The sequence below is a fragment of the Myxine glutinosa genome, chromosome 4, assembly GCF_964187855.1.
Source record: "Myxine glutinosa chromosome 4, kmMyxGlut1.1, whole genome shotgun sequence".
Taxonomy (NCBI): Eukaryota; Metazoa; Chordata; class Myxini; order Myxiniformes; family Myxinidae; genus Myxine; species Myxine glutinosa.
This window is the reverse complement of record NC_136264.1, coordinates 15,080,077-15,102,950: the sequence shown is the minus strand read 5'-3', so window position 1 is coordinate 15,102,950 and position 22,874 is coordinate 15,080,077. Positions and strand designations below refer to the sequence as shown.

Here is a 22,874-nt window from a genome sequence, read left to right as displayed (position 1 = left end):
TGTGAAGTGTTTTTAATAATGTTGTGGTGGTTTTGAATCACGTGGTGGTGAGGTATTTTGAATTATGTGGTGGTGAGGTGTTTTAATATCACATGGTGGTGAGGTGTTTTTAAATCACATGGTGGTGAGGTGTTTTGAATTATGTGGTGCTGAGGTATTTATAATTACTTGGTGGTGAGGTGTTTTTAATTTTGTGGCTGTGAGGTGTTTTTATTACGTGTTTTATGGCTGTGAGGTGTTTTTATTACGTGTTTTATGACTGTGAGGTGTTTTTATTACGTGTTTTATGGCTGTGAGTTGTTTTTAATTTTGTGGTGGTGAGGTGTTTTTATTATGTGTTTTATGGCTGTGAGGTGTTTTTATTACGTGTTTTATAGCTGTGAGGTGTTTTTAATTTCGCTGTGGTGAGGTGTTTTTATCACGTGTTTTATGGCTGTGAGGTGTTTTTATTACGTGCTTGATGGCTGTGAGGTGTTTTCAATTTCGTGGTGGTGAGGTGTTTTGAATTACTTGGTGGTGAGGTATTTTGAATTACGTGGTGGTGAGGTGTTTTGAATTACTTGGTGGTGAGGTGTTTTGAATTACGTGGTGGTGAGGTGTTTTGAATTATGTGGTGGTGCGGTGTTTTGAATTACTTGGTGGTGAGGTGTTTTGAGTTACTTGGTGGTGAGGTGTTTTGAATTACGTGGTGGTGCGGTGTTTTGAATTACTTGGTGGTGAGGTGTTTTGAATTACGTGGTGGTGCGGTGTTTTGAATTACTTGGTGGTGAGGTGTTTGAATTACGTGGTGGTGCGGTGTTTTGAATTACTTGGTGGTGAGGTGTTTTGAATTACGTGGTGGTGAGGTGTTTTGAATTACGTGGTGGTGAGGTGTTTTGAATTACGTGGTGGTGAGGTGTTTTGAATTACGTGGTGGTGCGGTGTTTTGAATTACTTGGTGGTGAGGTGTTTTGAATTACGTGGTGTGAGGTGTAATCGTCCCAAACTTCCAGTCTGCACCTACCCCCTCCCCTATGTATGTGCTGAGGGGTTCTTTCTTGAAAAAAAAACATTCAATCTAATCTTCAACCTAAATTGTCTATAAAAATGTAATATCACAAACACAACAAATACATTTGTGCAAAGTAATTGTTTGTATTATGATTGGTGAAAATCATGACAACACTGCAACTTCAGGTACAGTCATGAGCCTCAGCTAAAATAAGCCCCTTCCTCAGTATCGATGCTTGGTGTAGTGAGCCGAGCCAAGCTAGTATATATATATATACATGTATATATATATATAGATATATATATATATTTATATATATATATAATTATATATATATATATATATATATATTATATATGTATATATATATATATATATCTTATATATATATATATATATATATATATATATATATATCTATATATTATAATCTATATATATATATATCTATATACATGCACATATATAATTATATATCTATATACATGCACATATATAATTATATATCTATATACATGCACAATGCCATATATATCTATATACATGCACACACACACACACACACATATCTATATACATATACACACACACACGCACATACATATCTATATACACACACACACCACACACACACACACACGCGGCGTTCACAGTAAGCCCACAAATAGTACTTGGCATGATTACCAATTTTGAAACAAACAGGAAAGAGCAGACTCAGTTGACATTTCATTCGGATCCACAATTTCCTTACATAAAAGATAATCCCATTTACCTGTAACCTCACATATTGCTTTTTTATTCAAGTCATGGTTCAACTTCTGCCCAGTAAATTCAACTCAAATCCAATTGTGTGAAAGTGCACCACGGTTTGCTTCAACAGCTGGCAGCTCTTCGGAAAGAGGTTGAGATTTCGAATGAAGAAGAGTGTGAAGGAAGGACACACAGTTAGCTCAGAGGTGAGTGGTTCGAGTTTAATTGATTTTATTCTTTTTGGGTTTATTTGGACGCAGGCAGAAGGTTATGACAAAGGAATACTCAGCATTCTTTCCTTTCCCTCCAGAAAACCTTCACGTAGCGTGTGTGGACAACCTCCAATGTGTCCTGTGATGTAATTGCAGTTCATCCTGAGTTGTGCTTTATGCAACACAAACGTTTCAATGTCATGCCAAGATGGACAATAAACTGGCAAGATAGTTTAAATGGCCAGGCAAGGAAGTTCACAAGCACGACAATCCCTACATTCATGTAAAACAATTGGATTTTTATTTGAATCTTATCAGATAGGTAGCGACTGGCACTATGGATTGAACTCACATGACTAACACACACTACTTCTGGTTCATACTTCTCCCCCCTACCATATGAGTTTACCCCCTTCCCCTCTGCAATCTATCGATAATTCCAGTAATCTCTGTGTGTATGTTTGTATGTCTGTATGTCTGTGACCGCTGTTTCTCGACAACCACGGGTCCGATATACTTTAAACTTGCCAGGTATATTGCTGGGGACCCGAGGATGTGCCTTTTCAAGTTTCATATTAATCGGAGAAGTAGTTACGAGCTATGGTCCAAAAAACGATTCAACCAATCAGAGAGCAGCGAGCTATCACGTGTGCCGAACGTGGCGAACAGACTCTGCCTCGGACGGCACATTTAGAGAGCGTATTCATTTATTTCACGTTGGAAAACTATGTTTGCCATTAAACTATGTTTTAAAACTAATTAAAACTTAATTTGCGATTCATCGTAACTGCGATTTGCGACCTTCCGACAGTGAAGACTGCACTTCCGGCAGCCACTCACAGAACGCTGATATTGCGTAGGCGTGGCCGATGAGAGAGCGAGCCGAGCGCGTGCGCATTACGGTTCGTAATTCGATTTCTTCCGGAGAAAATAATAATTTCTCGATTTCTCTATGCGCATTATTTCTCCCAATTCAGTCAGAGCGAAGGGCGGAAGCGAAGAGCGTTGTTTTTTTTGTTTACGGGCGTACGGGCGGGGTAGAGCGTACGGGTAGCGTTATTTTTTTTTTTTGGCAAGGAACGGGCACCCACGTACGGGCATGCCCTAGTATTTATAATGCATACAAACATCATTTCCAATTAAATGAGTGTGAACCGTTTATAATTTGATGCCCCTCCACCCTCCCCACACCCAATCCACCATCCCCAAGTTGTTGATCTTCTTACTCCAACAGACGATCTCGCTCACTGTGAAAGGTCCCGGTCTCCAACGAATGGTGTTGGTTGACTTGCCTGGCATCATCAGCGTAAGGAATTATGAATTATTTTTTAATGAATTAATTATGAATTATTGTGTGCATATTCAGCTTGTGTGTGGATTCTTCACCCCCATGTGTCTTTCCCCCCCCCCCCCCCCCCTTTGATTCACTCTCACTCTTACTCTGCTGTTGGTGTATCCTTCTTTCCATTGTTCACTCTAACTGTCACTCTTGTTCTGCTGTTGGTGTATCCTTCTTTCCATTGTTCACTCTAACTCTCACTCTTGTTCTGCTGTTGGTGTTTCCTTCTTTCCATTGTTCACTCTCACTCTCACTCTTGTTCTGCTGTTGGTGTATCCTTCTTTCCATTGTTCACTTCCACTCTCACTCCTACTCTGCTGTTGCTGTATCCTTCTTTCCATTGTTCACTCTCACTCTCACTCTTGTTCTGCTGTTGGTGTATCCTTCTTTCCATTGTTCACTTCCACTCTCACTCCTACTCTGCTGTTGGTGTTTCCTCCTTTCCATTGTTCACTCTCACTCTCACTCTTGTTCTGCTGTTGGTGTATCCTTCTTTCCATTGTTCACCTCCACTCTCACTCCTACTCTGCTGTTGCTGTATCCTTCTTTCCATTGTTCACTCTCACTCTCACTCTTGTTCTGTTGTTGGTGTATCATTCTTTCCATTGTTCACTTTCACGCTCACTCCTACCCTGCTCTTGGTGTTTCCTCCTTTCCATTGTTCACTCTCACTCCCACTCTGCTGTTGGTGTTTCCCCCTTTCCATTGTTCACTCTCACTCCTACTCTGCGGTTGGTGTTTCCCCCTTTCCATTGTTCACTCTCACTCCCACTCTGCTGTTGGTGTTTCCCCCTTTCCATTGTTCACTCTCACTCCTACTCTGCTGTTGGTGTTTCCCCCTTTCCATTGTTCACTCTCACTCCTACTCTGCGGTTGGTGTTTCCCCCTTTCCATTGTTCACTCTCACTCCTACTCTGCTGTTGGTGTTTCCTCCTTTCCATTGTTCACTCTCACTCCTACTCTGCTGATAGTGTTTCCTCCTTTCCATTGTTCACTCTCACTCCTATCCTGCTGTTTGTGTTTCCCCCTTTTCCATTGTTCACTCTCACTCCTATCCTGCTGTTGGTGTTTCGTCCTTTCCATTGTTCACTCTCACTCCTACTCTGCTGTTGATGTTTCCCCCTTTGCATTATTCACTCTCACTCCTATCCTGCTGTTGGTGTTTCCTCCTTTTCATCGTTCACTCTCACTCCTACTCTGCTGTTGATGTTTCCCCCTTTCCATTATTCACTCTCACTCCTATCCTGCTGTTGGTGTTTCCTCCTTTCCATTGTTCACTCTCACTCCTTCTCTGCTGTTGGTGTTTCCTCCTTTCCATTGTTCACTCTCACTCCTACTCTGTGTTCGTGTTTCCTCCTTTTCATTGTTCACTCTCTGCTGTTGGTGTTTCCTCCTTTCCATTATTCACTCTCACTCCTATCCTGCTGTTGGTGTTTCCTCCTTTTCATCGTTCACTCTCACTCCTACTCTGCTGTTGATGTTTCCCCCTTTCCATTATTCACTCTCACTCCTATCCTGCTGTTGGTGTTTCCTCCTTTTCATCGTTCACTCTCACTCCTACTCTGCTGTTGATGTTTCCCCCTTTCCATTATTCACTCTCACTCCTAACCTGCTGTTGGTGTTTCCTCCTTTCCATTGTTCACTCTCACTCCTTCTCTGCTGTTGGTGTTTCCTCCTTTCCATTGTTCACTCTCACTCCGACTCTGCTGTTGGTGTTTCCTCCTTTCCATTGTTCACTCTCACTCCTACTCTGTGTTAGTGTTTCCTCCTTTTCATTGTTCACTCTCTGCTGTTGGTGTTCCCGCTTTCCATTATTCACTCTCACTCCTTCTCTGTTGTTGGTGTTTCCTCCTTTTCATCGTTCACTCTCACTCCTACTCTGCTGTTGATGTTTCCCCCTTTCCATTATTCACTCTCACTCCTATCCTGCTGTTGGTGTTTCCTCCTTTCCATTGTTCACTCTCACTCCTTCTCTGCTGTTGGTGTTTCCTCCTTTCCATTGTTCACTCTCACTCCGACTCTGCTGTTGATGTTTCCTCCTTTCCATTGTTCACTCTCACTCCTACTCTGTGTTAGTGTTTCCTCCTTTTCATTGTTCACTCTCACTCCGACTCTGCTGTTGATGTTTCCTCCTTTCCATTGTTCACTCTCACTCCTACTCTACTGTTGATGTTTCCTCCTTTCCATTGTTCACTCTCACTCCTACTCTGTGTTAGTGTTTCCTTCTTTCCATTGTTCACTCTCACTCCTACTCTGTGTTAGTGTTTCCTCCTTTCCATTGTTCACTCTCACTCCTACTCTGCTGTTGGTGTTTCCTACTTTCCATTGTTCACTCTCACTCCTACTCTGCTGTTGGTGTTTCCTCCTTTCCATTGTTCACTCTCACCTCTACTCTGTGTTAGTGTTTCCTCCTTTTCATCGTTCACTCTCACTCCTACTCTGCTGTTGGTGTTTCCCCCTTTCCATTATTCACTCTCACTCCTATCGTGCTGTTGGTGTTTCCTCCTTTCCATTGTTCACTCTCACTCCTACTCTGCTGTTGGTGTTTCCTCCTTTCCATTGTTCACTCTCACTCCTACCCTGCTGTTGGTGTTTCCCCCTTTTCCATTGTTCACTCTCACTCCTATCCTGCTGTTAGTGTTTCCCCCTTTTCCATTGTTTACTCTCACTCCTACTCTGCGGTTGGTGTTTCCCCCTTTCCATTGTTCACTCTCACTCCTACTCTGTGTTAGTGTTTCCTCCTTTCCATTGTTCACTCACTCCAACCCTGCTGTTGGTGTTTCCCCTTTCCATTCTTCACCCTCTCTCCTACCCTGCTGTTGGTGTTTCCCCCTTTTCCATTCTTCACTCTCTCTCCTACTCTGCAGTTGGTGTTTCCCCCTTTCCATTCTTCACTCTCTCTCCTACCCTGCTGTTGGTGTTTCCCCCTTTTCCATTCTTCACTCTCTCCTACTTTGCAGTTGGTGTTTCCCCCTTTCCATTCTTCACTCTCTCTCCTACCCTGCTGTTGGTGTTTCCCCCTTTTCCATTCTTCACTCTCACTCCTACCCTGCTGTTGGTGTTTCCCCCTTTTCCATTCTTCACTCTCACTCCTACCCTGCTGTTGATGTTTCCTCCTTTCCATTGTTCACTCTCACTCCGACTCTACTGTTGGTGTTTCCCCCTTTCCATTGTTCACTCTCACTCCTACTCTGCTGTTGGTGTTTCCCCCTTTCCATTGTTCACTCTCACTCCTAACCTGCTGTTGGTGTTTCCTCCTTTCCATTGTTCACTCTCACTCCTTCTCTGCTGTTGGTGTTTCCTCCTTTCCATTGTTCACTCTCACTCCGACTCTGCTGTTGGTGTTTCCTCCTTTCCATTGTTCACTCTCACTCCTACTCTACTGTTGGTGTTTCCCCCTTTCCATTGTTCACTCTCACTCCTACTCTGCTGTTGGTGTTTCCCCCTTTCCATTATTCACTCTCACTCCTACTCTGCTGTTGGTGTTTCCCCCTTTCCATTGTTCACTCTCACTCCTACTCTGCTGTTGGTGTTTCCCCCTTTCCATTGTTCACTCTCACTCCTACTCTGCTGTTGGTGTTTCCCCCTTTCCATTGTTCACTCTCACTCCTACTCTGCTGTTGGTGTTTCCCCCTTTCCATTGTTCACTCTCACTCCTACTCTGCTGTTGGTGTTTCCCCCTTTCCATTGTTCACTCTCACTCCTACTCTGCTGTTGGTGTTTCCCCCTTTCCATTCTTCACTCTCTCTCCTACCCTGCTGTTGGTGTTTCCCCCTTTTCCATTCTTCACTCTCACTCCTACTCTGCTGTTGATGTTTCCTCCTTTCCATTCTTCACTCTCTCTCCTTCTCTGCAGTTGGTGTTTCCCCCTTTTCCATTCTTCACTCTCTCTCCTACTCTGCTGTTGGTGTTTCCCCCTTTTCCATTCTTCACTCTCACTCCTACTCTGCTGTTGGTGTTTCCCCCTTTTCCATTCTTCACTCTCACTCCTTCCCTGCTGTTGATGTTTCCTCCTTTCCATTGTTCACTCTCACTCCTACTCTGCTGTTGATGTTTCCTCCTTTCCATTGTTCACTCTCACTCCTACTCTACTGTTGGTGTTTCCTCCTTTCCATTGTTCACTCTCACTCCTACTCTACTGTTGGTGTTGCCCCCTTTCCATTCTTCACTCTCTCTCCTACCCTGCTGTTGGTGTTTCCCCCTTTTCAATTCTTCACTCTCACTCCTACTCTGCTGTTGGTGTTTCCTCCTTTCCATTGTTCACTCTCACTCCTACTCTGCTGTTGATGTTTCCTCCTTTCCATTGTTCACTCTCACTCCTACTCTACTGTTGGTGTTTCCTCCTTTCCATTGTTCACTCTCACTCCTACTCTACTGTTGGTGTTTCCCCCTTTCCATTCTTCACCCTCTCTCCTACCCTGCTGTTGGTGTTTCCCCCTTTTCAATTCTTCACTCTCACTCCTACTCTGCTGTTGGTGTTTCCTCCTTTCCATTGTTCACTCTCACTCCTACTCTACTGTTGGTGTTTCCTCCTTTCCATTGTTCACTCTCACTCCTACTCTACTGTTGGTGTTTCCCCCTTTCCATTGTTCACTCTCTCTCCTACTCTGCTGTTGGTGTTTCCCCCTTTCCATTGTTCACTCTCACTCCTACTCTGCTGTTGGTGTTTCCCCCTTTCCATTGTTCACTCTCACTCCTACTCTGTTGTTGGTGTTTCCCCCTTTCCATTGTTCACTCTCACTCCTACTCTGCTGTTGGTGTTTCCCCCTTTCCATTGTTCACTCTCACTCCTACTCTGTGTTAGTGTTTCCTCCTTTTCATTGTTCACTCTCACTCCTACTCTGTGTAAGTGTTTCCTGCTTTTCATCGTGCACTCTCACTCCTATCCTGCTGTTATTGTTTCCCCCTTTTCCATTGTTTACTCTCACTCCTACTCTGCTGTTGGTGTTTCCTCCTTTCCATTCTGTTCCCTTCCAGCCTACTGTCACTCTTCTCCAACACGCCCCTAGTCCCTCACCCTCACTTTCATTTGTATTCTTTCCTTTTCCGTTTCATACCCGGTTTTTCCCTTCCTCTACTTGTATCCAGCTTGTTCACCCCGAAGTCCTCCACCCCCTCCCCATGATCTCCTCCAAGTGTCTCTCCGCTGTGTCCCTTTACCATTCTGTTGGTGTATTTATCTCCCCGCCCCTTTCCCACTATTATTTTGGTGAAGGAGGTTATGTTTTCACCTTTGTCTATCTGTTCGTCTGTGAGCAGGATATCTCAAAAAGGTTTGGACTAAATTTGGTGGACAGGGTGTGTGTGCCAAAGTCGATTTGGTTCTAGTTTGGTGAAGATCCAGATACTATAATTTTTTTTTTTAAGTGATTCTTCACTGTTGAGCGATATAGCCAAAAGCGATAAGCGATACATGTTGTGGATGGATTATGCCAAGACTTGTTGGACAGGTTGGTAGGTGAGAGGATCAAGCAGATTACATTTTGGTTATTAATTAAGGTCTGGATGCCGAGCCGGCCTTTGAATGGGATACCAAATGTAAACTGTTCATCCTGGTAGAGGTGTGCATTCTAGTTTTGTTTCTGTTGAGTTTTGGTCATTTCTGTGTTGCAGCTCTTTTCCGAGCCTCGACTTCATATACAAAAAAAACCACTCATGTAAGCAAGTAATTTCACCTCCGTCCCAGACACATCTTCTGTGTAGTTCATCATACATCTCTATCTTGTCACATGTAACTTTACTTCCTCTGCTTAAAACCCACCTTTGTTCCTAGCCCACCTCCACCCAGCCATCCTGTCTCAAATTGAGCCCTCCAGCTGCTTTTTATGTTTATAAAGAGAATTCCATATTGATGGTCTGAGGTTTGTAGCTGAAGACAATATGCCATTTTTGAAATTCAAAACCAATAGCTCTTTATCTAATTAATATTTTCCATGTTTCTTGGAACAGACGGTGACATTTGGTATGGCACCTGACACAAAGGATGCCATCTTTTCAATGAGCAAACTCTATATGCAGAACCCTAATGCCATCATCCTCTGCATACAAGGTACTCAAGCATGTTGGTTTTCTACCAAGGCCTAGGCCTTCCCTCACTCTCTTGTCACTTTTCTGGTTAATCTCTCCATGATGTTGAATTGCCTCGTCGTGACCTTTGGCCCTCGACCCCAACCGTGCTGCAGATGGATCTGTGGATGCCGAGCGCAGTATCGTCACGGACCTCGTAAGCACCATGGACCCAAAGGGAAAGCGCACCATCTTTGTGCTCACAAAGGTGGACTTGGCCGAGAAAAACCTTGCGAACCCGAGCCGGGTATGAGCATCCTGGACCCACGCTTTCCTACATAAACATTCCTTCCTTTCTTCTCTCTCCCAATTTCCTTCTTTTCCTTCAACATTTTAATTTATTTTCCTTCCACAAACTTTCTTCCTCATTCTACTGTCTTCTCACCCCTTTCATTTATTGTCCCTGTTTTACAGATAAAGCAGATATTAGATGGGAATCTCTTTCCAATGAAGGCTCTTGGATACTTTGCTGTGGTCACTGGCCGTGGTAAGCCTGTACTACACAGTTGTTTAGATGGTACTGGAAGTTAAAGCAGGAGAGGGCGCTCTGAGCTTGGTAAACCTACAATTTATCAAACCGAGCATTCCACTGCCGGACTCTAGCCTTCATAAACTCATGTTACGGGGCCTTTGGCATACTCAACATCCTTACAAAGCACAGGTTGGCAAGAAAGACAGTCCAGGAATTTGGAATTTGTTCTGGGTGCTGGAGATAACTTGCCTTCTCTTGTTTGAAAGGCACCATGGAATATTTAAAGTCCACCAGATAATACTATCAGATGTGATTCCAGCTTACCGTCCATCCGAGGGATGGTGCATTTTGAGTGGCAATGCCCTGAAGCACGAATCTACCAGTTTATAGTCGGGTCAGGAATTGAACCCACACCTGACTGCTCCGAGACGACTGTGCTACCTCTGCACCATTCTGTTAGACAGCATACAGATATGCAACCATAAATCCTGTAGGGTTTTGAATTTGTTTGAAGACCTTGCCCCTTAAAACCGCCGATAAATGACATTTCAAAACATTGCTCAGCCATGGCCTTCGGGCCAATCTATTTATTTAGTATGCAAAGGGATTAAATTAAGAGAAGGGTGATAGAAAAATAATGTGAGACGTGGGGTAGAGGGGTGAGGGTGGTGAAGGGAAGGAGGTTTGGAGGAGATATGAGTGAGGGTGAAGGAAGGTAACTATGTCAAACTTTCTGCCATATATGTGTACCTAATAAGTAGATAGATGCTGAAAATCCTTGGCCCATATTATAATCCTTTTACCACCAGCGACCTTTGATGTAACTTTTCTTGGCTGTCACTTTTTATGCGTCAGCGGAGACGTTATGTTTTTGGGTTGTCCATCCGTCTGTGATAGGTTTTCTTTACTGCGATAACTTAAGAATGGCTGAAGGGATCCAAGTCAAACTTGGTGTAAGTAGGTAAAATAATGTAAAGGTAAACTGATTTGATTATGCGATCAAGACGTCAAAGGTCAGATGGCATATCAGGTAAAAATGTGATACTTGAGAACAGCTGAAGGGATTTAAATCAAACTTTGTAAACGTATTGTTGCGGATCTCGGGTTACGGCGCTCCCCTTACCGAGGGGGGGGGGGGGAGGGTTAATCCCCTCGTCTATTAAGCTGGCCGTCCGAGTCCTTAGAAGATATCGCGCTCCTTCCGGTCGGAAGCAGGGCGATACTCCTGCCCGAGCCACGGACAAGATGGAATATTGCCGAGCGGTTTAGCAATCCGAAGCCCGAGCCGTTGGCGGCAGTCTAAACCTGATTCTAAACGGTTCCTATATCGTGCCACAGGTATTCAATTGGGGGACAGGACGGAAGCGATCGGATGAGAAGAAATCAGGTAAAGAAAGAACATAGGATTTATTATACAATAATGAAGAGGAAACGAAAGGGGCAAGAATATACAAAAGAAGGAAATAAAAGGACATAGGGCAAGCTTAGACAGTCTTATATATCACTCCCAGGACAGAACAAACACACTTTCACGAAAAGGTGGTGGTGGTGGTGGTGGTGGTGGTGGTGGTGGTGGTGGTGGTGGTGGGAAGGAAGAGAAGGTTCATGCAGATAGCAGGGAAGGAAGGTCCGGCAGATGGCACAGTCGTCGAGGTCCCGCTCCAAGCTCACGCTCCAGTCCACGCTTTAGGTTCGAGACGAAACCCGGCAACAGCTCCGCGTGCAGTTGAATGCGGCCGGACAATTATATAGCGGGCGGAAGCTGGTACACTGCGTACGGAATATGTGCGCTCATCTGCTCGTTCGTCTCCTTGGCTCTCCCGGGCACATCTCTTTTATCTCCTCAAGTAGTCCCACGCGGCCGCTTATATTGGCCGATCGCGTATCAAGCCTCCGCTTATCTGGATACGCCCACCGAGGCGCTGGCCTCGGCCCTGGTTGGGTGATGAGGGCTCCTTGGCTCCACCCTTAACAGGGATTCGCCTCGCTCGATAGCTCCTCCCCACTTTTTCTCCGGACTTGACCGTGTGGCTTATGGCGGCTGGCAGCGAACAACCAAAAGGCAGCGAACGCTGAGGCGGCTGCGGCTGGCAGAGGCGCGTAATACAATTTGGAGAGGATAAAGCCGCAAAATGAATAGGATGGGAATTTGAGAAGGGGCCTAGGTTATTTCATTAATGCAACGCAGAGTCAAACTATTGGGAACAGATCCTTACCTGAAACACATACGAATGAAATAACTAAAGAAGATCCTATGGTGTGCTACGTGTTGCTCGTGGCCTAACTAGGGTGCGACCTTTGACCTTTCACAAAAATGGGAATATTTACAGGGGATTATTTATAAGGGATATTACAATATTTACAAAGTGGAGGGTTCTAAAAACCACAACAGTATGTATCATGATGTATTAATGTGGGCGGATGTATATCGATCAACGTTACGACATCAAATTATGTCTAGATTACTTTCCTCTGTGCTCGTTGGAATTGCTTCACATCTCCACTCGAAAACAGTCAAAGTAGTAACCGGACATCAGATTGCCCAGATTGTTTGTTTGAAGTGAAAATTTGTGACGTTTTTGATGAAACGTCATACTATGTAATGTTTTGTGTATAATATTTATTTGAAAGATTATCCCATGGTGATGTGTAATATCGTGTATTTTTCTGCAGGAAACACAGAGGAACAGATAGAGTCCATAAAGGATTACGAGGAGGATTTTTTTCAAAACTCCAAGCTTTGTAGGTATGAGTTCGGAATGAGCAGCAGAGCAAAAAAAAAGTTCAGACTTTGCCTTTGCAATCACTCTGGCAATCTGGCATCATCCTGTGGTTTTTATGACACTTCCTTTTTTTCATTATAATTAGGGTCCGCCGCACACTGGGAGACAGTAGTTTTGCAATTGTGCGTGCATGTATGTCTGTATGTTTGTCGTAACGTTTTTTTTAACCGTTTGAGCTTTTGTCATCAAATGTTCAACAAACTTTTATTATGACAATATGGAGAACACTAATTAATAATTGGGTCAAAGGTAAAAGTCATAATGAGTAGAAATAGGCCTTATCAGATCGTCCGCTGCTGTGCGGGTCAGCTGCAGTATCTTATGTGAAAGCACCCCGATATATGCTTTCTGAACTTGAATTGATAGCTCCCACTGCTGTCAGTAGACTTCTGTTCAGAGTTCTGGGTTCAATCTGTTGAATTGGTCTTGAGACGTTTTTGGAAAGGGTCAGCCTAAAACCCTCATCGCTTTGTCCTAATAGTGCTGGAGCTGTGACAGATGGCGTAATTCCATCTGGTAACAACTCTTGGGAGTATTTGAGGCTTTTTACCTCTGCAAAAAATATTATACACAACGAGGGAGGTTATGCTTTCACCCCTGTCTGTCCATGTGTTTATTTGCTTGTCTGTCTGTCTGACTGTGAACAGGATATCTCAAAGAGTTGTGGATGGATTCGGGCAAAATATGGTGGACTGTTTGGGTGTATCACAAGAACGAAAGGATGAGATTTTGGGTGAAGATCCGGATACTATAATTTTAAGTGATTCTCCACCATTGAGAGATGGGGCAAAAATGATATATTGCACGATATCTGACGTTATGGATGGATTTGGACAAAACTTGGTGGGGGAGTTGTGTTGGTGACAGGAACAAGTCAATTAGATTTTGGTTAAGGTCCAGATTCAGATCCGACCTATCAGTGGGATACAAAACGGAAATTTATCTTGGATTTTCACTTCTTCTGGATGGATGGTTGCAGTGAATATGGTCATCTTTGATGTCCACACTCTTCTGAGATATTTACTGTGACTGTTCTCTCCCATCTTTTGTATCAAGTTTCCCATCACCCACTACATTTGTACCTTGTCTACAGTAGCAAGTTCTGAACTCAATCAGGCTGGAGGTAGTTTGAGATTGAACCAAACTCCATATTTCTCATTAGCCGAAGCCTTTAGAAGGATCGACATTGACTTTTATTTCCTTTCGATTTGATCGAAATCATCGAGTGTGCTATTTTGGTGGATTGAGATGCATATATTGCGTGAATGAATTCAGAGCGTTGGTGGAGACAAGGCACTGGTGGAAATGGGAACACGCAGATCTGGGAAATCGGAGCTTAATCTTTGGAGATGCCAGCGTTGATAAATTCAATTGAAGTTGTTTCCGACATTTTGTTTTGGCCAGCACGCTTCCGGATGTTCATTGGGTTGCCTGTTTAACAAATGTACTGAAATCTCTGCTTCCCCATCAATGGAAACTCCAAACTGTAAAGGGGAGATGTGTGAGGAGACAGATATAGGGAGGAGGGTCACCATGGGTTGTCCGTCCGTCAATAAATGAGTCAATCACCTGGGAAATGTCATCTGAAAAACTCCAAAACATCATTCGATGTATGTGGTGGTGCACCGCCTTCCTGGAAGATGACTGAAGCAATCGTGATGTCTTGCTTCGTTCTCAGTGCAGGAAGGAATCTTCTCTGCAGCATGTCCACATATCTATCTGTGTTGACTTCACTGTTTGTCTGGCTTCGTTCTCAAAGAATAAAAGTCCTATTACCCCACTACATCCAATAGCACACCAAACCGTTGCTTTCACTACAGAAACTGGTTGTTTCATATATTCGTGCAGTTGCTGGTCTGCTAAAAATTGCATGCTATGTTTGTTCACATGGCTGCTGAGATGGAAGTGGGCCACATCACTAAAGAAGGTGTGGTCAAGAAAATCTTGGTCATCTTCAATCTACCAAGCAATGGTGGTGCAACATTTGAATGGCAACCTCTTATTTATTTCGGTCTGGTGCTGCAGTAATTGTATCTTGTTCGAATACAGTTTCAGATCGCCATGTGTGAATCTGCCCACAGTCGTGTGAGAAGTTCACACCAGCTATGCAAGTCGACGTTTCAACTTCAACGGAGAAGTCTACAAAGCAAAGCTTCTCTAGCAGCCTCGATATTGTCGGGTGTTCTCACTGAAGCTTTTCGACCACTGTGTCCTTTAATTTGGTATTTCACACTTCCAGTGGCTCTAAACTCTTCAACAATACTTTTGACTAGCCGAAACCCGTGGAACATCCACGGAAGGGAGGATGTGGTGTATGGATAGAGTGTACCATTATGGATGGCATAGGGGATAGATGGTAAATCCATTAGTGCCGTGGGCTGTGGGCATCGGGTCACTGGGTGCGGCGTAAAAGGGATAACAAAGTCGAGTGCTTACGCTATTATTATATAGACACTCCCCGTCGATGTGCTTCTGTGGTAATCGCGAATATGAGTCACATACACGGTCACAGTGCCTGACGCCACTGTGACCGTGTTTTGATTAATAAATCTACGAGTCACAAAACACGAACCGAACTCACCTCAAGCAGTAAAAAGGTGCAAATCGCTCCTAGAAACCACCTCATCTCTTCAGACCTCAACACACATCGATAAGTGACGGCAGCGCTCATGGGATCTTCTTCTTCCGTTAAGCTCCAATTTTTTCTCTTTAAGTTTAGTCCAATCAGTCCTTTCTGCTCGAACTGCTCAGGCCATGCCTTCCCGCTCTCATACTTTTATTTCTGTTCGGTGTAGAAAGAGATTGACATATCGTTCGTCTGTTTTCAGCTCGTTCTCTTTAAGCTTCCTTACGTCTCGCCACCTGCTACACCTCTCTGAGTTACGAGGATTTATGCAACGCACCCCGAGTATCGCAACGTCACTCCATTTAACTTTATTAAAATGACGATAAAGACGTTTCCTTATATATCCTAATTTATGTGGTGTATGGATAGAGTGTACCATTATGGATGGCATAGGGCAGCGCTCATGGGATCTTCTTCTTCCGTTAAGGTCCAATTTTTTCTCTTTAAGTTAAGTCCAATCAGTCCTCTCTGCTCGAAGTGCTCAGGCCATGCCCTCCCGCTCTCATACTTTTATTTCCATTCGGTGTAGAAAGAGATTGACATATCGTTCGTCTGTTTTCAGCTCGTTATCTTTAAGCTTCCTTACGTCTCGCCACCTGCTACACCTCTCTGAGTTACGAGGATTTATGCAACGCACCCCGAGTATCGCAACGTCACTCCATTTAACTTTATTAAAATGACGATAAAGACGTGAAACCCGTGGAACATCCACGGAAGAGAGGATGTGGTGTATGGATAGAGTGTACCATTATGGATGGCATAGGGGAGCGCTCATGGGGTCTTCTTCTTCCGTTAAGCTCCAATTTTTTCTCTTTAAGTTAAGTCAAGTCCAATCAGTCCTCTCTGCTCGAAGTGCTCAGGCCATGCCTGCCCGCTCTCATACTTTTATTTCCGTTCGGTGTAGAAAGAGATTGACATATCCTTCGTCTGTTTTCAGCTCGTTATCTTTAAGCTTCCTTACGTCTCGCCACCTGCTACACCTCTCTGAGTTACGAGAATTTATGCAACGCACCCCGAGTATCGCAACGTCACTCCATTTAACTTTATTAAAATGACGATAAGACGTTTCCTTATATATCCTAATTTAAAATGTTCAAGGGAATAAAAAGACCATTTGGTTCACACCACCCATGATCACACCACTCGACTGTCCAATCAGCGGACGGCTCGCTTTGCCTTCGCCCAGCAGACGCCAATACGATGGCGTCGTAAGATGGCATCGTATCGGCAGTTAATCGGATGCTTTTGGGCCCCAACGTCGGCGAATTCAGATTTTTCGAGTATGTCTGTACGTGATAAACAAAGAGCGTGGTTCGTAGATCGTAAATCCATTAGTGCCGTGGGCATCGGGTCACTGGGTGCGGCGTAAAAGGGATAACAAAGTCGAGTCCTTACGGTATTATTATATAGACTAGCCGAAAGCCGTGGAACATCCACGGAAGGGAGGATGTGGTGTATGGATAGAGTGTACCATTATGGATGGCATAGGGGATTTGCTTGTCCTAGTAAGAGTTAGGAAGAAAGATGAGAATGAAGAGTGCATATATGAACAACGATCGCCGACACCGGCACAAATGCATGCTCTGGATTGTCCACTCAGTGGACGGCTTGCTTTCGCCTTTGCCTGTCCAATCAGCGGACGGCTTGCTTCGCCTTCGCCCAGCAGACGCCAATACGATGGCGTCATAAGATGGCGTCGTATCGGCAATTAATCGGATGCTTTTGGGCCCCAACGTCGGCTAATTCCGATTTTTCGAGTATGGCTGTACGTCATAAACAAAGAGCGCGGTTCGTAGATCGTAAATCCATTAGTGCCGTGGGCATCGGGTCACTGGGTGCGGCGTAAAAGGGATAACAAAGTCGAGTCCTTACGCTATTATTATATAGATTAGCCGAAACCCGTGGAACATCCACGGAAGGGAGGATGTGGTGTATGGATAGAGTGTACCATTATGGATGGCATAGGGGAGCGCTCATGGGATCTTCTTCTTCCGTTAAGCTCCAATTTTTTCTCTTTAAGTTAAGTCCAATCGGTCCTCTCTGCTCGAAGTGCTCAGGCCATGCCTTCCCGCTCTCATACTTTTATTTCCGTTCGGTGCAGAAAGAGATTGACATATCGTTCGTCTGTTTTCAGCTCGTTATCTTTCAGCTTCCTTACGTCTCGCCACCTGCTACACCTCTCTGAGTTACGAGGATTTATGCAACGCACCCGAGTATCGCAACGTCACTCCATTTAACTTTATTAAAATGACGATAAAGACGTTTCCTTATATATCCTAATTTAAAATGTTCAATGGAATAAAAAGACCATTTGGTTCACACCACCCATGTTCACACCACTCGACTGTCCAATCAGCGGATGGCTCGCTTCGCCTTCGCCCAGCAGACGCCAATACAATGGCGTCGTAAGATGGCGTCGTATCGGCAGTTAATCGGATGCTTTTGGGCCCCAACGTCGGCTAATTCAGATTTTTCGAGTATGGCTGTACGTGATAAACAAAGAGCGCGGTTCGTAGATCGTAAATCCATGAGTGCCGTGGGCATCGGGTCACTGGGTGCGGCGTAAAAGGGATAACAAAGTCGCGTCCTTACGGTATTATTATATAGATAGTTTTGTATTGTGGAATTATTGCATTTGGAAAGAGCCTGTGAAACTCTTTGTGTATAAACATATGACTTCATCACAAAAAAAGGGTCTCTAAAATGAGTGTCAGAGAAATTGCTTGACATTGTTGAAATTTCTATGGGGAAAAAAACTTTAAACCTTGTTCTTTAAGTGACCTGAAAATAAAAAAAGAGGGTCCCATTAGTAAAATTTTAACAGCTGTTTGAAAAGTTTCACCTCGTTTTGGACCACCTCATAAATGTAAGTCTTTCTTGGAAATACTGCTTCAACTAGTTTCACTAATTTTCAGTTCTATGTTTGATTCACAATTTGATTTGTTCATGGACTATGTTTTCATAGATCTGGCAGTCTCAAAGCACACCAAGTTACCACAAAGAACCTGAGTCTTGCCGTCTCCGATCGCTTCTGGAAAATGGTTCAGGAGTCTGTGGAACAGCAGGCGGACTCATTCAAAGGTGAGGAATTTCTCATTTGCACACTGCATTGGTACGTCGGAGGTTTATAAAGAGTTATAAATTTGTACACAAATTCTAGCCGAATAGACTTTGAGTCCAAATACCACATGGTGAGGTAAGATAGGGTCGAAGGTAACACGGTGCCTGTGGGGGTAGTGGGATTACACATGGTAACAACAAGAGGATGAATGACGAGGAAGGAGGGAATGCTATCAACCTGCAAATAGATGAGGAGAGATGAGGGCTGGAGTTGATGAGAATGAAAAATATCATGGAGAGTGATGGAGGATGCATTGCCAACTTTATGCCATTGAGGGAAGAATGTGATTGAACAGACTGAGCAAGGGGGTTCAGCAAGCAAGAGAAGAGAGGAGAAAAGAAATGGAGGTGATCAGTGGGCCTTTATTTTTCAGAGTTGTATTGAAAGATGCATTTGACAGTATTTTTAATTGGGATAGACAAAGTTAATTTTTTTTCTCATCTTTCTTACAGACCCTTTAGTATGCACACATGGAAAAAGGTTAAGCACGTCTATTCAATCCCACTGTTTGTGGACAAATATATTGAATCAATTCAAGTTTTCTTTCAAACATAAATGGAAGAACTTTCCATTTGTCAGTAGTCCAAGGCAATTTTGCACACCTAGCATGTTAATGGTTAAGGTTTTGAGAAGGTAATATCATTTACTTCCATTAGCGGATGACGGTTCTTTCAAAAAGTATTCACACCCCATGACTTTTTCACATTTTTTGTGTTATAGCCTCAATTTTATATGGGTTCTTAAAATGGGAAAATGACCTTAAAATGCCTGTTGTTGTTTGTTGTATTCTCACTATGTCAATTTTAATATCATTGTCTTTAAATAAAAATATTCATTGATGATTAAAATTGTAATTAAATGGAATGTTTGATGTCTAGTATGTCTCCTGGTGTTGTTTTTTACATTTTCTAAAATTCCTTGAAATGTGCAATGCATGGCAAAATAAGTGATTCGTGCATAACGCTTGGTGTCCACCAAATTCACAATAATTGTGATGTCAGTTTCATTTTCAAATCACAAAGGACTCATGAAATGAACTCGGTGTGTCGGTTAAAAAATACCTGAAGAAGAATGCCCTTGATGCTTATTCAATCGATAAATCTGAAAGTTAATTTTTTTCGCCATAATCTTGTCGTATTTTTTTCGTGTCCGCCCCGTTATCCACGAATCACATCCCAGCAAAAGTGAAAAGAAACCTGCATCACTCGAAACTTGATTATGTGGGACGCGGGTCCCGTTTGTTGTGGTAGCAAAGCAGTCACTCACTGGCAGACGAAAACTCGTTTACGGATGACGTCAGAACTTGTTTTTGTGTCCGTGTCCTCCAGGGCTGCATTATGCACGAATCCAGCATGTGAAGTGCACTCTCGTTTTCATTTTGGTGAAAACGAAGCATGTAGCAGGTCTGATGCTTCAAACTCGGATACGTACTCCAATATATACAGAACAACACAATACAGCATACTTAGTCTCCTGAAACGTATTTTTCCACTCAGATGTAACGCTTAGTGTACCCAGTATTGTAGCAATGCCTATATATATATATATATATATATATATATACATATATTGTTACGGTTTTTAGAACCTTCACTTTGTAAATTTTAGTAAATGTTCCCTTATAAATGATCCCCTGTAAATATCCCCATTATTTGGCTTTATTAAAGATCGCACCCTAGTTCGTCCATGTACAACACGTAGAGCACCATAGGACCTCTCTGTAGTTATCTCATTATTATGTGTTTTAGTTAAGGATCTGTTCCCAATAGTTAAATCTGCGTTGCATTAATCAAATAAGATAGGCCCCTTCAATTTCCCCAATCATCTCTCCCGCTCTTCAAAGTGCAGAGAGAGCGGTAGGGCAGCGTTCGCTGCCCCTTGTCTTGATTCGATTGCTTGCCCCAAGCCGCCATTGAACATGCGGTCTCAAGCCGAGGAAAAAGGGGGCGGGACACAAGAACAAGGTGTGGCACGTCAACTCACCATCAGACGTGGAGCCAGCGAGCCCTGACCGGCCAACCAGGGCCGAGGTGAGCCGACCGGTAGGCATGTCATCGGAGCCGGCAGCTTGATACAAGAACGGACAATAAAAGCGGTTGCGAGGGACTGCTTCAAGAGATGAGTGAGAGGGATGAGTGCGTCGACAGATTAAAGAGAGGAGAGCTGAGTGCGAAGGTCCGAGGTGCGAGAGGAGAACATGCTGAGAGTGGGTCCTTTGGCAACAACAATCTCGCTATATATTCACATTGTCAGCCCGCGTGAAACTAATATGTGCAGCTGCCGCCGGGTTTCGCCTCAAGCCCGGAGCGTGGACTGGAGCGGACCTCGACGCTGTGCATCTACCCGGACCTTCCTGCCCTGCCAGCCTGCCTGGACCTTCTCCTCCTTCCAGCCATTCCTTCCTGCCATTCCCTGTTCGTGTAAGTCTGTTTGTTTGTCCGGGGTTGTAATATAAGACTGTTTTAAGGTTGCCCTGTGTATCTACTTCTTCCTCTCCTTGTAAATGCCCTCCTTTCGTTTCCTCTTCATTTCATGTACATAATTAATTTCATGTACATGATAAATCTGAAATAATCATCATTGGCCCAAAAACGCTCACCAAATCCACCCATAACTTTGCCCTCAACATCGACGGTTTCCCAGTATCCACCTCCCCTCACATCCGGAATCTTGGCATCATCTTTGACCAAACCCTCTCCTTCGACAAATACACTAAGCACATCACAAAGACAGCCTTCTTTCACCTGAAAAACATCGCCCGTCTCCCTCCATCCCTCTCCTCCACGCCTTCATCACCTCCCGTCTGGACTACTGCAACAGCCTCCTCTATGGTTCACCCTCAATAATCACCAATAAACTCCAATACATTCAGAACTCCACGGCCCGTCTACTTACCCATTCCCGAACCTGTGACCACATCACCCCCATCCTTTACAAGCTTCACTGGCTCCCCATCCCCCAGAGAATCCAGTACAAAGTCCTCCTCTTGACCTACAAAGCCCTCCATAACCTGGCCCCATCCTACCTGGCTGACCTCCTCTCCAGACACACTCCCACCCGCAACCTGCTGGTACCAACCTCCTGACCCCCCCCCCCCCCCCCCCCCCCCCATCCGGACCAAATTCAGATCCTGGGGGGACAGGGCCTTCTCCATCGCTGCTCCCACCCTCTGGAACTCACTACCTCACACCATCAGAGACTCCTCCTCACTCACCACATTCAAAACATCACTCAAGACCCACCTGTTCAACACTGCATTCAACATTTAACCCACAGCATTTAACCCCTGAATATCTCTTCTCCTTCTCCTTCCTTTTGCTTTGATTATTTACCTGTTGATTTTTGTCTTTTTGCACTTGTTTTTTGTACTCTGTCAAAGCGTCTTTGGGCTTCTTGAAAAGCGCTATATAAAATAAATGTATTATTATTATTATTATTATAATTAATAAATATCTGTTCTTCCTTTACTTTGGTTTCATTCTCCCCCGATCGCTTTAGTCCTTTCCCGATTGAGTACCTGTGGCGCGATTTGGCCAACCACTATAGTCGGGTTTAGTCCTTTTGTTAACGGCCTGAGTCGTGGCTCACTTCGCTCGGCGTGTCCATTACAGCCGCGGCTCGGGCGGGGCTCATTTCCTCGCTTACCGGAAGGCGCTGGTAATTAGGTAATAGGAATAATTGGCCTACTACCCTATTCAGCGCTGACCGGAAGTGACGTCATAGCTCCAGGACTCGGACGGCCAGTGTGATAGACGAGGGGATTAAACCCCCCTCGGTAAGGGGAGTGCCGAAACCGAGATCCGTAACTATATATATATATATATATATCGTTTCCTCTTCATTTCGTTTCCTCTTCATTTCATGTACATAATTAATTTCATGTACATGATAAATCTGAAATAATCATCATTGGCCCAAAAACGCTCACCAAATCCACCCATAACTTTGCCCTCAACATCGACGGTTTCCCAGTATCCACCTTTTTTTTTTTTTTTTTTTTTGTATACAAGATCGAGGCTCGTGAAAGAGCGAACATTAATCACACAGAAAGACAAACAGACACATAAAACAAATAACATCGGGAGCGGTAGACAAGATGAGGAGAGAGGGGGAAGGACACAAACACAACATTTGAGAGCAGGGACCGAGAGACATGGAGACATCGAGAGATCTGTGGAGAGGGCTTTGGGGGGGAGGCATGTGAAGGGGGGGAGGCATGTGAAGGGGGGGAGGCATGTGAAGGGGGGGGGGGGTGGGAGAGGTATAAACATATGGACACTGCCAGGATTTCCAGGAAATAAGTTGGAATTTCAAACAAGGTGGATCTGGGGTGAATTAGTGGGGGTAGAAAAGATCAAGGTTATGGATGGGGGAAGATAAGAGATGGTGGTGAACAGCTGTTTTAAAGACCTGGAGGGAGGAGAGGGATTGAAGGGAGTGTGGGAGTTTGTTCCACAGGCGGGAGAAAAGAGGAATGAAAGAGTGAAGGTGAGCAGAGAGCCGAGATTTCGGCA

General features: G+C 44.1%; 1 protein-coding gene across 1 annotated transcript in view; it reads left to right on the top strand.

Annotated features, from left to right (window-relative positions):
• The window catches only part of LOC144891575 (dynamin-like GTPase OPA1, mitochondrial), a 180,747-nt gene that overhangs the window by 142,193 nt on the left and 15,680 nt on the right, over positions 1-22,874 (top strand). The window contains 8 exon segments of the mRNA XM_078775183.1: positions 1,872-1,901; positions 1,903-1,947; positions 3,188-3,259; positions 9,242-9,341; positions 9,475-9,605; positions 9,773-9,845; positions 12,504-12,576; positions 18,205-18,320. Coding sequence (XP_078631309.1) covers positions 1,872-1,901; positions 1,903-1,947; positions 3,188-3,259; positions 9,242-9,341; positions 9,475-9,605; positions 9,773-9,845; positions 12,504-12,576; positions 18,205-18,320 — 640 coding nt within the window.